Raw genomic sequence first — 15867 nt, forward strand, 5'->3', positions numbered from 1 at the left:
TTATTGTATTGGCTGATTTTGTGTCAAAAAAAAATTGACACAAGCTGGAGTTATCACAGAGAAAGGAGCTTCAGGTGAGGAAATGCCTCCATGAGATCCAACTGTGAGGATTAGGATTTCTCAATTAGTGATCAAGTGGAGAGGGCCCCTTGTGGTGGTGCCATCTCTGGGCTGGTATTCTTGGGTTCTATAAGAAAGCAAGCTGAGCAAGCCAGGGAAGCAAGCCATGGAAACATCCCTCCATGGTCTCTGCATCAGCTCCTGCTTCCTGACCTGCTTGAGTTCCAATCCTGACCTCCTTTAGTGATGAACAGCAATGTGGAAGTGTAAGCTGAATAAACCCTTTCCTCCCCAACTTGCTTCTTGGTCCTGATGTTTGTGCAGGCACAGAAACCCTGACTAAGACACTTACGTAGCCCAGGTGCTTATCAGTGTAGTTGCTGACATGGTGGGCTGATTCTGGTGACGTTTGACCGAGGTTCTGAGAACTATCCTAGCTGTGTGATGGTGCCGTGTCCTGAGATCCTCGCCAAGCCAAATACCTATACATCCAAAGACTGTTCTCTGTCACTAAATTATTACTTAGCCAATTTTATATTCTACCTCGTTCAATGTGTATTTTTAGTATTCATATGTAGAAATGCTCCTTGGTTTACTGTGGGATTACTCCAGATAAACCCATTTGTGGTAGTTTGAAGAAAAATGGCCCCCATTTGCTCATAGAAAATGACACTCTTAGGAGGTATGGCCTTGTTGGGGTAGGGGTGGCCTTGTTGGAGAAGTGTGTCACTGGGGGTGGATTCAAGCCAGGCCTGGTGTCACACTCTCTATATGCTACCTGCAGACCCAGATGTAGAACTCTCAGCTCCCTCTTCAGCTCCTTGTCTGCCAGCATGCCGCCATGCGTCCCGCCATGATGATGATAGACTAAACCTCTGAACTGTAAGCCAGCCCCATGTTTTCCTTTGTAAGAATTAAGATGATCATGGTGTCTCTTCACAGCAATCAAATCCTAAGACACCACTGTAAGTTGAACTAACCTAAGTTGAAATGTATGCACTGCACTTAACCCACAGAGCACCACCACTTAGCAGGACAGAATACTGTGCAGTTGCTCATCATAACATCCGCATGGCTACCAGGGAACTGCAGCTCCTTGCAGCTGCTGCCCACACATAAGACACCACCATGCCGCCTCTCATTAGCCTGGAAAAGAAAGAGCAAAATTCAAAGTATAGACCAGGAGTGGTGGTCAACTTCTGTAATCCTAGCTTTGGGAGGTAGACACAGGGCAATTGGAGATCAAGGCCAGCCTCTGCTACTTAGTGAGTTTGAGGCCAGCCTTGGTTACATAAGCTTATGTAACAAGTCAGCATATAGAGAGTGTGACACCAGGCCTGGCTTGAGTCCACCCCCAGTGGACTCAAGCCACTTCTCCAACAAGGCTTATCTTATCTCAAAAAGAAAAAATAGTTTCTGCTGAATCATATCATTTTTGTACCATCATAAAGTTTTCTTTAAAAAACATCATTAAATCATCCTAAGTCAAGGATCGTGTGTACCCTTCTAGCTTCTCCTAGCACATGTCATCCAGGCCCTGCCCCTTCCTTTTTCCTTTAGCAAGCCCTCATATTTCAAGGCAGACGTCTCCATGTGTTGCCTCCCAAAGTAAAGAACACAAACCTTGAATGCACTGGTAGAGTGGGCACCTGTTCCAGGCCTAGAGAGGGTAGAGGATATCTGGGGAGTCAAGATTCATAAGGTGCTTGTCTTGTGTCCCAGGACCTCATTCCCTCTGAGACTGTAGATAAGGATCCTGTCTCCCTGCCTTCTGGTACTTTGTCAGTTCAGGGTGTCCTCCTCAAAAATCTAGACTTTGCAGAAGAATCTCTTTTGTGACCAAAGGGAACTTTGATTCTATACTCAGTCATAAATTGGTGATTCACCACCCTGAGTCCTCCTGGTCTCTCTCCCATGTATCTAGGCATGCCCCAGAGGCTGCCCTCACCCCCACCACCCCCACTTCCTCCAGCATCCTGTCTGCCGGCTTTAGGCAGTTCCTTCGGATTCTCAGCCGCTGAGACTTGCCCAGAAGGACACACTGGGATGCATTTTCAGGAGCCCCCCCCGCAAGGGGGTGGAGGAAGCCCAAGAGGCAGAAGGAGGAGAAGCTAAACTGAAGAGCTTAGCACAGAGCTAAAAAATAGAAAGAATAAGAAATAGAAGCGGAGCACAGGGTGCGCTGGTGATGTCACAGACTGGGACTACGGCAACTGGTTACTGCCATCAAACTCAGGGCACAGCTGTGGGTGAAGCAATTTCCTGAAGACGGTCTCAAATATTACCTATGGCTCTGAATTAGAGATGTGGATAACTACCATGACATCTGCTACAGCTAAAGCAGGTAGGAGCACCCCAGACTGAGAACTGGCTTTGGACATGGAAATCCCAAAGTAACACTGAAAATGTCCTTAGTACAGTGGGCTGTTCAGGAGTCCACCTCTAAAATAATGATATGTGCTACAAGTTTCCCAATTGTTAAGTTCCTGGAAACAGTGAATATATATTAATAGATTCTATATTAACAGTTATGATACTGGGACATTGGGTAGAGCAAGGAGTAACTTCACTACAAAAGGCTATTAGATATCTGAGTATATCTGACATGTTATCTTCAGGGAGTCATCCAACAGAAATATTAGCATCTCTTAGGTCAGGTTCAAAGCATGAAAACAGTAGATGCTGTTCAAATAAGACTAGGATATGCACATAAAAGACCAAATTAGATAAACTTGGTGCAGTGGCATATGCCTCTAATCCCAGCACTTTGGGAAGAATCAGAGAGATCTCTATGAGTTCCAGGCCATCCCGATCTACATAGTGAGTGCCAGGTCAGCCAGGGCTACACAATGAGACTCTGTCTCAAGAAAGAAAGAAAGAAAAAAGAAGAAAGAATGGAAAAAGGACAAAAGAGTATATCACCCAATGACATCATCGTTATCTGGCAAACAAAGGATTTCTCAAAATACTGAAAAGCAGAAAGGACAGTAGATTAAACTCCCATGTAATTCCACTACCCTTTGAACAATTATTAAAATACTTATTTGTTATGTGTATTGTATCCCTGCTCCAGTGTATGTGTGCCTGTGTGTGCAGATGCTTGTGGAGGCCAGAATGTGTTGGATCTCCTAGAACTGGAACTACAGGAGGTTGTGAGCCACCAGATGTGAATTCTGGGATCCAAACCTGGGTCTTTTACAAGAACAGTAAGCACATTTAACCACTGAACCGTCTCTCCAGCCCCTGAACAATTATGTTTTTTAATTAAAATTTGAGCTGGGCAGTGGTGGCGCACTCCTTTAATTCCAGCACTTGGGAGGCAGAGGCAAAGGCAGAGGCAGGTGCATTTCTGAGTTCAAGGCCAGCCTGGTCTACAGAGTGAGTTCCAGGACAGCCAAGGCTACACAGAGAAACCCTGTCTTGAAAGAAAAATTGTTCTGACATCCCTCATGCTGTCAGAATATAGAAAAAATATGTCATTGAATAGCTTGTGATGGAGTTAGGGGCCCAGGGCAACATCTACAGCATAACCAGCAGAGCTCTGGAGTATGTGAAGCTGGCATTGGTAGGGACACTCAGGATGAGTGTCAGTCACAGGGACACTCGGGATGAGCATAGCTGGAGTGCTCTCATTGGGAGCCGGACTTGGTTTGGGCCTTGTAGAATCTGCATGTAGAGAAATACAGACAAGAGAGTGTGGTCCCTAGGTAGGGGCCAGCCTGACTAGGTGTGTTCCCTCTGGTTCTGTAAAGTCCCCTGCTTTTAACAGTTCTCTGTCTGTTTGTCCATCTGTCCGTCCATCCCTCTCTCTCTGTCTCTCTCTGTCTCTCTGTCTCTGTCTGTCTCTGTCTCTCTCTCTGTCTCTCTCTCTCTCTCTCTCTCTCTCTCTCTCTCTCTCTCTCTCTCTCTCTCTCACACACACACACACACACACACACACTTGCTAGTTTAATCATCAGGGACAGAACAGCTGTTCCCCATCAGGCTAATATAACACTAAACACTGCTGCAAACAGTATCACCCCAGTCAATCTGTTCTTAAAGGTGTCAGCGTAATAGCAGTTCAGTCTTCCCCGAGGGTTCTGTTAATTAAGCTCTGGAATGTGCTGTCTTTAGCACCATTTGGGAGTTAAATTTTTCTTTGATTGAAAGCATCCCTGGGAGAAGCAAAATTTTATTCTGTTACCCAATTTGATGTTAAGGACTGTGACATCACAACTATTTGAGCCCAGGGGCACCTACCTGTCAATCAGTAAAGAAAAATACTGGAAGGTGTGCATCTCTTCTTTTGAATTATGCTACTATGAAAACTACTCCTCCTCTAAGTGGTGGCAACACAACACGTGGGGTCTTACACATTTAACATGCTCACTTTTAATTTCCTCTCAACTTAAATACAACATCAGGGGCTGGGGAGATGGCTCAGTGGTTAAGAACCAGAACTACCCTTCCAGAGGGCCAGAGTTCATGTCCCAGCACCCACATCCAGTGGCTAACCACCGTGCAGCTCCAAGGGGATCCTATGCTTCTGACCTCTCCCTTAACTGTGCATCCCTGCACAAGGGCAAACACAGATATTTAAGAAAAATGAAGATAAATTAAAATCCACCTTCAGGCTGGGCAGTGGTGAGGTATGCCTTTAATCCCAGCACTTGGGAGGCAGAAACAGGCAAATTTCTAAGTTCGAGGCCAGCCTGGTCTACAGAGTGAGTTCCAGGACAGCCATGGCTACACAGAGAAACCCTGTCTCAAAAAACAAACAAACAAAAACAAAAAAAATCAACTTCAGATACTAAAGATATATATTGAAAACATAATTTATTGAGCCATAACATCTTGCTGGGGAAAGGCTTAGCAAGGGAAAGTCTCTTGCGGCTAAACTTGACTGTATAAGTTTGACTTCCTGGATTCACACAACTGAGCCCTGCAAGTCATTCCCTGGTGTCCACCTGTGCACTGTGGCATGAGGGTGTCAGACACACGTGCACACTCACCTCACTCCTCACACGCAAGACACAAACAAACAAAAAATTCTGATTTCTTTTTTGGTTTTTTTTTTTTTTTTTACGTTTTACTTAATCTCTTTATTCTGGACTGCTTATGATTATTAATCTAAGTTCTCCGGTGCTTAGTGTTTATCCAGCTCCAAATTCAAATAGGTGTAGCAACATTATCATAAGATAAATAAAAGAGTCAGGTGTTTCTCAGCTGGTGACTTCATTATAGCTGCTAACCTTTCCTGACGTGGGGGTGTGGCCAGATCTGGCCCTGCAGGGGCATCTGCTAGAGAAGTTCTGTCTGACCTCATCACAGAAGGGTGTGTACATGTAACCCATCTCATAACCTACCGTAGCAACGGGAACCTCTGCCTTTGGCAAGATGCAGCCAGAGTCCGTGGCTTAAATGATCAGGTGTAGTGTAAAACCCAGGGGACAGTCATGTAAGTTTACCTGCCACCATAGCCAAGCTGTGCTCAGCATTGCTGTGGGACAACTGCTTTAAAAATCTCTTTTTGTAGCTGGGCAGTGGTGGCACATGCCTTTAATCCCAGCACTTGGGAGGCAGAAGCAAAAGGATTTCTGAGTTCAGGTCAGCCTGGTCTACAGAGTGAGTTCTAGGACAGCCTGGGAAACCCTGTCTTGAAAAATAAAAAAACCAAACAAACAAACAAAAAAAGATATATATCTTTTTGTTAAAATTGTACAGGATTTTAATTCTCACCCTATGAATTTGAACGGTCACCACCTGTCAAGCCGCTGCAGAATCTTCACTCCCTCTGCCATCACCAATCTCAGGTCACTTCTGCCAGCCTCTCCCTGGGCCCCATCCCCCACTCACCTCCCACCCCACCCACATTCCCCACATTCACCTCCTACCCCCAGCCCCCAGCCCCCACTGACCCCCAGCCCTGCAGCCCACCCTGAACCCTCATCATCCCCACCTCCCACTCCCGCAGCCCAACTCCCACCCTTCTACTCCCTCCCCCACCTCTCCCCACCCTCCATCTCCACTCCCCACTGACCCCACCCCCCAGCCCCACCCCCACTGACCCCGCCTTTCTTCATCCTGCCCTTGCCTCTTCTGCACTGGTTTCTAAACTGTCTCTTTTTATAGAGTCGTGTCTTGCAAGTCTGTGTTTGGGCTTCTTTCTCTTGGCATAACTCAAGGAATCCTAAACCATGCCAAAGCCGATGATCTTGCCACTACCTAAGTGGGTTCTAAATCCACACACAGAGATGACAGCCAGTGTGAGCTGAGCATTTTGGCTAGATATATTTTTTCCAGGTTTCTGTCTTAGGGACTTCCGCGGCCCAGGTTAACAGACATCAATAACTACTTGTTTCTCTGACACGGGCATCGGGTTCCTGGTTCAGACAGTTACTGCATCATTCCTAAGGGAGGTGAATCCTCGTGCAGTTGAGGAAGAAGAACCTAAAACAAAAAGTGCCACTATGGTTTTCACCTTGATGCTCTTTTCAACATTTAAGATTGTGTCATATCACGCATAACATAAAACACGGCCGGCACGTGGAGCCGTGCCCGGCTTTTATGTATTTGAACTCGGGTCCTCACGCTCATGCATGTAACATTCTTTCCCACTAAAGCCACCACTCCATCCCCCCAAATGGACTTAAAGACCAGTCTCCTCGTTGAGAGTAAGCAGGGGACAATTCCTACCATGGAGAGTTAGTTTAATAGGAAGATATAACACGTGAATGTACCCTGAAGAACTAAGCTCAAAATCAGAGGGGTGAAGCCAAGGCCAGGTGAAGAATCGAGAGGGAGTTACTGTCCCTCTGATCCAGTGACTCAGGTCCCCACCCTGTGCTGCCAAGACACCCTCTTCATCCTTCATATTGTGATCCTGGGTTTGTGTGCTTGGCTTGCCAGAGCCTTTATTCTTGCTATATGCCAAGCATTTAACACCTTCCCCCCCCCCCCCATCCCCTGCACATACAGAACAGCTATTTTTGTAGCTCCTAAGTGATTGGCATCCCAGGCAGAAGGGGAGGAGAAAAAGGCAGCTTGATATAGTCCAGAAATCATAGGTTCCAGATGCCCACAGTGTGTTTTCCCAACCGAATTCACTGAGATGCAGGTTTGAGGGTCAGTCTCTACCCACTGGGCTCCTCTCTCAGCTATTCTCTATGCACTGAGTTTGAGTCTCCTTACTGGACTTAAACCCAAACTTATTTAGCCAGACTTCCTTTGGTACCTTGAGCGAAGTCTCCTCGGATCAGCTTTCGGAGATACCGGCTGCAGTGTGGCTCAGCCATGAGGCATCATGGGAGATGAGTCTAAAGGCGTCATGAGCAGGCTGGGACAGACTGACGTGAAATGCAGAGAAAGCCAGGCTTTATTCTGCCATCCACAGAAAGCCACTGGGAGATTTTAGACAATGAACTAAGCTGTCTAGTTTGCATTTTATGAAGAGCATCTGTGTTGTAGTATAGAGGATGAAACAGAGGGAGGCTGGATGGGCTGGAGGCACAGGAGCTGGTTAGAAGGTGACTTCAGCAATCCCAGAAATTGCTGTGAGAGCCTGGGCGAGGGCTGTGACAATAAGAACAGGGAGCAGCGAGCTAAGTTAGACAACACACCTTAAAAGCGGGATTGATGGGTTCGTGACTAATTGCATCTCAGTGATATGGGTGAGGTGCCTTTGAAGTCTCCCTGTCTTCAGATGAGGTTGGCATTCACCTTGGTAGGAAGGAGAGTGACAGAATGGGGGTGAGGAGCAGTCACTGGGAAAGACTGTGGTACCAGGAGAGTCCTTTGGAAATTGGCATCTGGGGCTCAGGCAGAGCTCTCTGTGTTGAGAGTCACTGGAATATTGATTTGGTTGAGTCCTAGGCTTCAATGAAGCTTCCCAGTGTGCCTCGGGTGAGACAGGCTGGATCCTGTAAGAGAGAAATGTAGTTAAGAATAATGCAGAGACAAGGAGGTCTGAGGGAAACCAGAAGGATGCAGTCAGGAGTCAAAGGTCAGGAGAGAACTCAATGTCCAACCCTAGAAAAAAGCAACTACAGTGGGGTCGTGGTAACTGACAAGGAACAGCCTTCACCCCTGAGAATTTGAATATAATTGTGGACATTAGGAGAGCAGTCTCGATGTAGTGCGAGGCTGGGGCGTGGCCACTGGAAACTTAAAGTGAGTCCAGGTGTGTTGGGATGACCTGGACAGCACCATCAGGAAGTGTGCACGAAGAGTGTCTAGGACTCCTGGCTCTGAGCCGCAGGGCAGAAATGAAAGGGTGGAGGTCTTCAGAGAAGCCATTTTTCCAAAGTGGATAAATACTGGGAAAAGGGGAAGGGGGAGGGAGGAAGAGAGGGAAGGAAAGCAAAAGAGAAAAGGAGGGTGTGAGGGAGGAAAAGAGAGACCAAGGAGAGAGAAGGAGAGGCAGGGAGGGAGAGGGAGAATGGGAGAAGAGGAAGAAGGAGGGAGAAGAAGGGAGGGGAAGAGAGGAAGAAGAGAGAGAAGGAGGAGAGAGAGAGAGGAAGAGAACTCATTACTCACAGGACAGAATTATGTAGGGGTAGGACAGGTAACATAGATGAGGACCCCTGAAATAGGTCCCTGAATATCTTATTTTAACACCTTGACCCTCAATAGGTCAGTACCCCTAAAATACAGTTTTCAGGATTGCTGCAGTTCATTGAGTAGAGAACGTGCTTTTACATATTTCTGTAGTATCCCAGGTATGGCAGGTAGACCTACGTACAACTCGTCTGTTGTCAGCCTTGGTGGCAAGGACCCTCAACGGCTCAGTTCTCAGTTGTGCCACTAGTTCGATTTGTTCAATCACTGCCCTGATCAAAAGCAGCTCCTTCGCATTGTTTCCGGGGAGTAAACATGTATGGGGAGTAAACACGTATGTACATAAAGCTAGACACCTGCTCAAAGCCTGACCTCACTGCCTTCTGCAGCAAGGCTGTCGGGTTGCCTTGCCCACAAACCCATCCTGCTCACAACCTGCCAGCTCGGCTGGACTTACTTTCTGCCTACCTCCTTTCACACAGTGGCCACACTTCCCCGCTCGTTACTCTTCCTAGAACAGGGAACTACCTTATGGCTGTGCCCCCAGATGTCCATGCTCGTCTTGACTACCATCTTTTCTGTTTTCTTTTTCTTTTTTTTTAAGAGAAGGCCTGGCTGTCCTGGAATTTGTAGACCAGGCTGGCCTCTGCACCACCCCACCTGGCTCATGGCGCCACTGGCTCCTCAGCCCACGGGCTCTGCCCCGGATCTCAGTCATCTCATCTGATGAGAACGAAGCCTGTGGACACACAAACATAGAGCTTCTTGTGTCCTCCTAAGCGGTGACAGTTGTCGTTATTTTATTCACTTTCCTTTGTCCATTGTTGCTCTGTTCTCTCATGAAACAGACTCTCCGCGAGGACCCAGCTCCTCCCCCAACACATCTTGTCCCCGCCCCCTTCCCTGTATTCAGGATGCTGCTTGACAGGAGCTTTGGAAATATGTTTCATCAATAAAGGAATGGTCAGCTCCTCCATTTCTTTTTAAAAATCCAGCTTGAATTGCACATCCTCAGTGACTACAAATAGCACTTCATCTGCACTGTGCTTATTTCATTCTGGCTGATACTATACCACATTATTTCATGTAATGGCAGTTGTTACTATACTGCATTATCTCATTTAATGAGCCCCCTCCATTAATCTCCCATGACTCAGAGAGTAGCTATCACCCAGGCCACACACTGTTGGCTTCTTGCTTGTTTTGATTTTTGTTTTCTTTTTTGGTTTTGGTTTTGATTTTTTTTTCAGTGCTGGGTATTGAACCCAGAACCATGCCCATGCTAGACTCTAGCGGCTAGAGAAATGTTCTACCTTTGAGCTACACCTTAGCCCTTGCTTTATCATTTAATTGATCACATACATCATTCATTCTTTCACCCCAGTGACATCTTAGTTTGTCTACACACACAGAGCTCAGAGAATACTGAGGAACTGAAGAGGCCCCTAGGGCAAGTTGTCTTTATTATATCAAAGCTGAACACAGCTTGACATTAGTTAAAACAGTGAAAACAGATTATATTCAGTAATAGCAGACAAGAAGAAAAAATGGGGTTCATTCATTGGGGATTTTTAAAAGAAAAAATGAGGGAGTAGGGACTGTGGAATGGAGTCGGGGCTTAAGCAATCAGGGAAGTGAGAAGCTGAGGAAGGGTGAAGGGAGTTTAGCCCACAAGAAACTAATCTAAGTGTGTTAACTGTTGCCAATGGTATTCAGGCTCCGCCCCTCCCGGGGGCGGGGGTGGGCGGGGGTGGGCGGGGGATGGCTCCCTGTGGTTGGGTGTCAACTAGAGCAAATAATTCTTCTGTAGCCTGGAGTTCTGTTGGGCATTTCAAGGGGACTAGGCACAGGAACTCGCCTAGCTGCGGTTATAAACTCCGCCTGTTTGCTCAGATCTTTATAGACCGAGCTCGCCTGGTTGAGGATTGAGGAGCCTGAGGATCAGGAAGAAAATCTTGAACAATTACAAACTTCAAAAAAGAAAATCATTGGCAGGTAGAGGAAACCCTGTTCTATTTGTCAAGATGGAAATCACGCAAAGCATACTCATTTGAGCTTTGAGGTATTTGAGACATACAGTTCAAACTCGCCATTTTCCAAAGAGTCTGCTAGAATCTTAGCTTTCAGGAAAGAATGATATGATCTGTCAAAAACAAAAATAAAAACAAACAAACAAAAACAGTCTATAAAACTTGCTATTTTGCACCAAGCTGCCAAAGAAAGGGCTCCTAGCATTGACTGTTAAAATATCAGCCTTGAATGCGGTGGGGTGCTGTGCTGATCCTGGGGGTGGGGGGAACTATCTCAGGATCGTCCAGGAAGGCCTGGAGTGTGAGAGCTCTACAGGCAGGAGGATGAGATCTTAACAAAGTTCTCCCCAAACCCCTCAATCTGGAATTCTACACTTCACCCTTAGCTGTATTACCACCTACTCCTCAGGTCTGGGGCTCAGATCAAGAGGCACACTCCCCTCTAAAAAGTCCCCCATCACTGTAAAAGATGACATCAGGGGAGTCTACTCCTATTTATACCACAGGGCGTGGCCCTCCTCCAGGTTGGCAGTAAACCCAGAGTCCCAACACTCCTGCCTAGCACTCTATCCCTGAGAGCCCTGAGAGTCATTTCTGAAAATACCTCAACTTCTTGAGTGCAGCTGAAAGTGGTTTTCTTCTTGGGCTCCACCCTAGAGCAGATAGATGTGTGCTGTCCTGAGAATGTCACCCAACCTGTCTGTGTCTACCCGACTGGTGAACCGGAAGCATCCGTCCTACTCTGTTTCCTTGGGGAGAACCTCTTCTATTAGAGAGGGGTTGTGCTTAAACAGATCTTAAACTCCACTGGCCCAGCCGTTTCGTGCCCTAGAGTCTGGGCGACACTGTTTTTCAGCTTCTTCTGTGACCAGGGAGGTAACTGGAAGCCATGGTTCTAATAACATCCAGTTTCCATTCCCTGATCGGTTAGCAACGATCTCTTTGGCCTCCCGCCCCTATTGCAGCTGGAGTGAGTGACCTGCCCTCTCCTAGTCTTGTGAGTCTCTGCGAGTAGGCAAGAACTTTATTTATATGGGTGGAGACAGGGCTCCGACAAGGTGCCCACAGTTTACAAGAATGCCAGTCTCTCAAGAGTTAAATTTACAACATCCCGGACTGTACCTTAAGGAAGGGGAAAGGAGACAAAGCGTATTCTGCTCTCCTAGGGGTGGCTTCCATTAAGAGACAAGACCTCGCATTCACTCGGGACCTCAGGTTTAGGGAGACTACAGAATCCCTACTGCGTGTCAGTGGATCATTGCCAGATGTAAAGAAACAGTAAAATGCTGTTGCCCAACAGTCTTTAGGCAACTGTTACTTTGTTGTTACTTTGTTGCTTTAATAAGTCAAGAAAACCCCCCGCCCTAATTTTAAAAGAGGAAATTTAAAAGAGAAAATTAAGCGTGATCTCGTCCCAATTTCCTGGAACCCTCTGAGGGAATCGAAGTGACAAACGTGACGTGGAAGGCGGGATTTGAGCAGCTGGAATTCCCGGGGCTGGCTCGGGAATCTCCGAGATTAGTCGAGACCCCGAAGAGCCTGCGCAGGGTGTAGACCCGGAAGACAGCGTGGGCGGAGCCGATGCGCGTAGTGGGCGTGGCCTGTGAGGCGGACGTCGGGGCGTGGCCTCAGCGGGAGTGGCTGGCCGTAGCTAGGCGCGGGTGGCGGGAAGGAAATACGCCGGCGGGAGTGTGCTCGCTTCCTTCTCGCAACCGGAACTGTTTCTGCAATCTTGGCTAACTGCTCCAGCTCCGGGAGAGGCTGTAAACTGCTCTGATCCTGCCTCTTCCTTTCCTCCGCTCTTCCCAGAAGGTGAAAGATCGAAGCGTGGATAGACACACCTCCAAGGCCCAAAGTCCACGGCCACAGGGGTACCATTACTCTCCGGACTCATTCGTTAAAACTCCTTTGGGGTACGCCTGTGTGGATGGTTATCCTCAAAGCGGAGAGTTAATATTTAGGGGATGTAGTTCAGTTGGTGGAGAACACTTGCCTAGCATGCACGAAGCCCTGCATGAAGCCCTGCGTTCGATCCCTTGCGCTGTATAAACCAGGCCTGATGGGACATGCCTATAATCCCAGTACTGGAGGAGGGGGCTGGAGGATCAGTAGTTCAAAGTTATCCTCAACTACATAGCTAGATTAAGATCAGCCCGGGCTATCGGAGACCATGTCTAAAAAGAAAATTCTGTGGAAAGGGGTCTCACACAAGGAGCACTTCTTTCCCGTCTGCTAGGCACAAGGCTTGGCAGGGTCCTGAGCCCCTGTTTTACCCTCCTAGGACTTCAGGATGACCCTTACCCACATTAAACACCCTGAAACCTTGTTTTTGTGTCTTTTATAGAGCCTTGGCTCAGGGTTAGCAGATGCCACAACCTTTGATGCAGTGTGAATCCAGTCTGAGGGAAGAGGAGATCCCGCCCCTCTTTTGGGGTCTGGATCCTATATTTCTAGCCTTTGCAAAACTCTACATCAAGGATATCCTGGAGATGAAGGAGTCCCAACAAATGCCAGGTATGTGGCCAGTCAGCTTAAGGGATGCCCCGTGCTGCACCCTGACCGTTCAGTTTCCCTCAAAGATGCAGAAAACCAAAGCCTTAGGGCATCTGAAGAGCCCTGTCTGAACGTTATCTGTCTAGCCTCAACCTTGAAAAGAGTTCATTTCCATGATTTTTTTGTGCAAATTAAAGACAATCTAAAATTTTTAAGTTAAATAGAAGTTTAAGGCTGTAACCTTTGCACTGGGTTTCTCCTCCCAACCTATACATAACCAGATATAGTTGCAATACTAGGATGATGGAAGTAGGGATGATCAGGGGTTCAAAGCCAGCCTGGGCTACTTAAGACCTTTTCTCAATAAAATATGTAACTAAAACCATGTATGCTTAAGATATTCCATACTTGAAAATACTTTCTTTTTGGGAGCCTGCCTTTAAGTGGACTAGACAGGCTTAAGTCTTAATGTGGTACTTACCTTTCTGGTTATGTGACTCACTTTCTGCAAAGTTTCTGTGTCCTCTTAGTAAACAACGCGTGGGGGTTAGTTTTGGTTTGAGTTAATCACAATCAAAATAACAGAAACTCCTGGGAGGGAGGACAACAGAAACTCCTGGGAGGGAGGACGTCACCTAACTTGTTGGTGAGTTGTGACGACATCTGCTTGCTGTAGGTGGGCCCTCGAGGAACTCATCATAAGTTTGTGCACACGTGTGTAGTATGCGCAGATGTCGTGGGAATCATCTGTATGCACCTGTAGGTATCTTCCTGGATTTTTCACTTTCTAAACTTCGTTTATGTTTTTTTTTTACATATTTTTATTTTGTGTGTATGTTTTGTCGTGTACCATGTGCGTGCAGGTGCCCTCAGAGGACAGAAGAGGAATTCCCCAGAACTGGAGTTACAGATGGTTGTGAACTACCATATGGGTTCTGGGAATTGAACCCAGGTCCTCTGGAAGAGCAGCCAGTGCTCTTAACCACTGAGCCACCTCTCTAGCCCTTCACCATAGGGCAGGAGAGAAGAAGGGAGCAAGTTGACACAAGGTTTCTCTGTAACCCTGGCTGTCCTAAAACTTACTCTAGACCAGGCTGGCTGTGAACACAGACATCCACCTGCCTCTGCTTCCCCAAGCGCAGGGATTAAAGCACCTCACCACACCAGGCTCACCTTTATTTAATTTTATGTTTTAAAAGATTTATTTATTTATTATTGTACGCAAGTACACGGTAGCTGTCTTCAGACACTCCAGAAAAGGGCATCAGATCTCATCACAGATGGTTGTGAGACACCATGTGGTTGCTGGGATTTGAACTCAGGACCTTAGCAGTCGGTGCTCTTAACCACCGAGCCATCTCTCCAGCCCTCACCTTTATTTTTGCTAACCCTGGAGGCTATCAGCTCAGGTAGGCTGGCTGGACAGCTTGGAAGATCTTTTCATATCTGCTTGGTCCCCTACGCGGTTACTGGTGTAGACAGACAAGCTAAGCTTTTCCGTGGGTGCCAGTGGTCAGAATTCAGGCCACACTGTTTGCGCAGCAGGTATTTTACTAACCAAACCATCTCCCCAGCCACAGTTTTTAAAATTAAAGCATTCGTCTCTAGAGATACGATTACCATACCTGAAAGTTTAACAAATATATAGATTGTAGTAATTTAGGTGGCTTGCGGGGAGTCCTCTGGGAGTTTAATACTGTGTTTTGTGAGAAGTTTGGTTAAACCCCGTGCAATTTTGTGAAGCTTCCCATTCAGGAACCTGCTTTGAGTCAAAAAAAAAAAAAAAGTCAGGATCTCAAATATTCAGTTTGAATGAAGAAAGGTTTTGCAGTCCATTTTCCATACTTGGACGGCCATCTCCTGAAGCCATTTGCACAGAATTCTTCCCCTATAACTTTCCTTCCTCCTGACTATTGAACTTAGTCTATGGATTTTTTTTTCTCCTCCACTTGGAAGGCAGCCAGCCTCCTCCAGAGTTTTCCAGAATTATCTGGTGTTTTCTTTAGCTCTTCTCCTTGGGAAGAAATTAATTCACACTAAATGCCAGTCTTTCTTAAAAGATCTGTGAGTCAGGGAGCAAGTAAGTACCAGGGGCATCGATCGATCCCTGTGGGCCAAAGGATGCGATGATGTGTTAAAACCAGTGAGAGCCAGCCCCACAGTCCTTTCCCTCTCTGGTGAGACTGTCTCAGGTGTTCATTTGTAAGAGGGAATCTCACTGATGAAGCAGACATCAGTCTTAGGATGGTTTTCTGAAGATTGTGCTGTTGAATTCCAAAAAGGTTTTTTGACTTTCCTTTTTTCTTTTTTCTTTTTTTTTTTAGACTTATTTATTATTATTATATGTAAGTACACTATTGATGTCTTCAGACACACCAAAAGAAGGCATCTGATCTCATTACAGATGGTTGTGAGCCACCATGTGGTTGCTGGGATTTGAACTCAGGACCTCTGGAGAGCAGTCAGTGCTCTTAACCGCTGAGCCATCTCTCCAGCCTCCAAGAGGGTTTTTGGCTTGGGCTTATGTCTTAGGTCACCATAAAGAGAATCCACGTGAGCCAGGTGTGAATTACACAGCTGTAATCCCAGTGTTCAGGAGGTGGAAGCAGAAAATCAGAAATTCAGGGTCATCCATCCTCAACTACATCCTAGGCTGGCCTGGTCTAAGGTGACACAATGGCTCTAAAAACAAGACAAGAGAAATGTGGGATTTTGCCTCTAATCCCAGGGTTTGACAGGCTGCAGA

General features: G+C 46.7%; 1 protein-coding gene across 5 annotated transcripts in view; it reads left to right on the forward strand.

Annotated features, from left to right (window-relative positions):
- Positions 1–12263: 12263 nt before the first annotated feature.
- Stn1 (STN1 subunit of CST complex) overlaps positions 12264–15867 on the forward strand; it is a 35290-nt gene continuing 31686 nt past the window's right edge. The window contains exons 1-2 of one of the 5 annotated variants that reach the window (XM_052184154.1): positions 12264–12541; positions 12973–13142. In XM_052184154.1, coding sequence (XP_052040114.1) covers positions 12995–13142 — 148 coding nt within the window. In that variant the 5' untranslated portion in view covers positions 12264–12541; positions 12973–12994. Of the gene's footprint in view, positions 12542–12972; positions 13143–13797; positions 13881–15867 lie in introns of those variants that run through there. The other 4 variants (XM_052184127.1, XM_052184145.1, XM_052184137.1 and 1 more) reach the window with 4 other exon arrangements.

Source organism: Apodemus sylvaticus, chromosome 1 (genome assembly GCF_947179515.1).
Source record: "Apodemus sylvaticus chromosome 1, mApoSyl1.1, whole genome shotgun sequence".
Lineage (NCBI taxonomy): Eukaryota > Metazoa > Chordata > Mammalia > Rodentia > Muridae > Apodemus > Apodemus sylvaticus.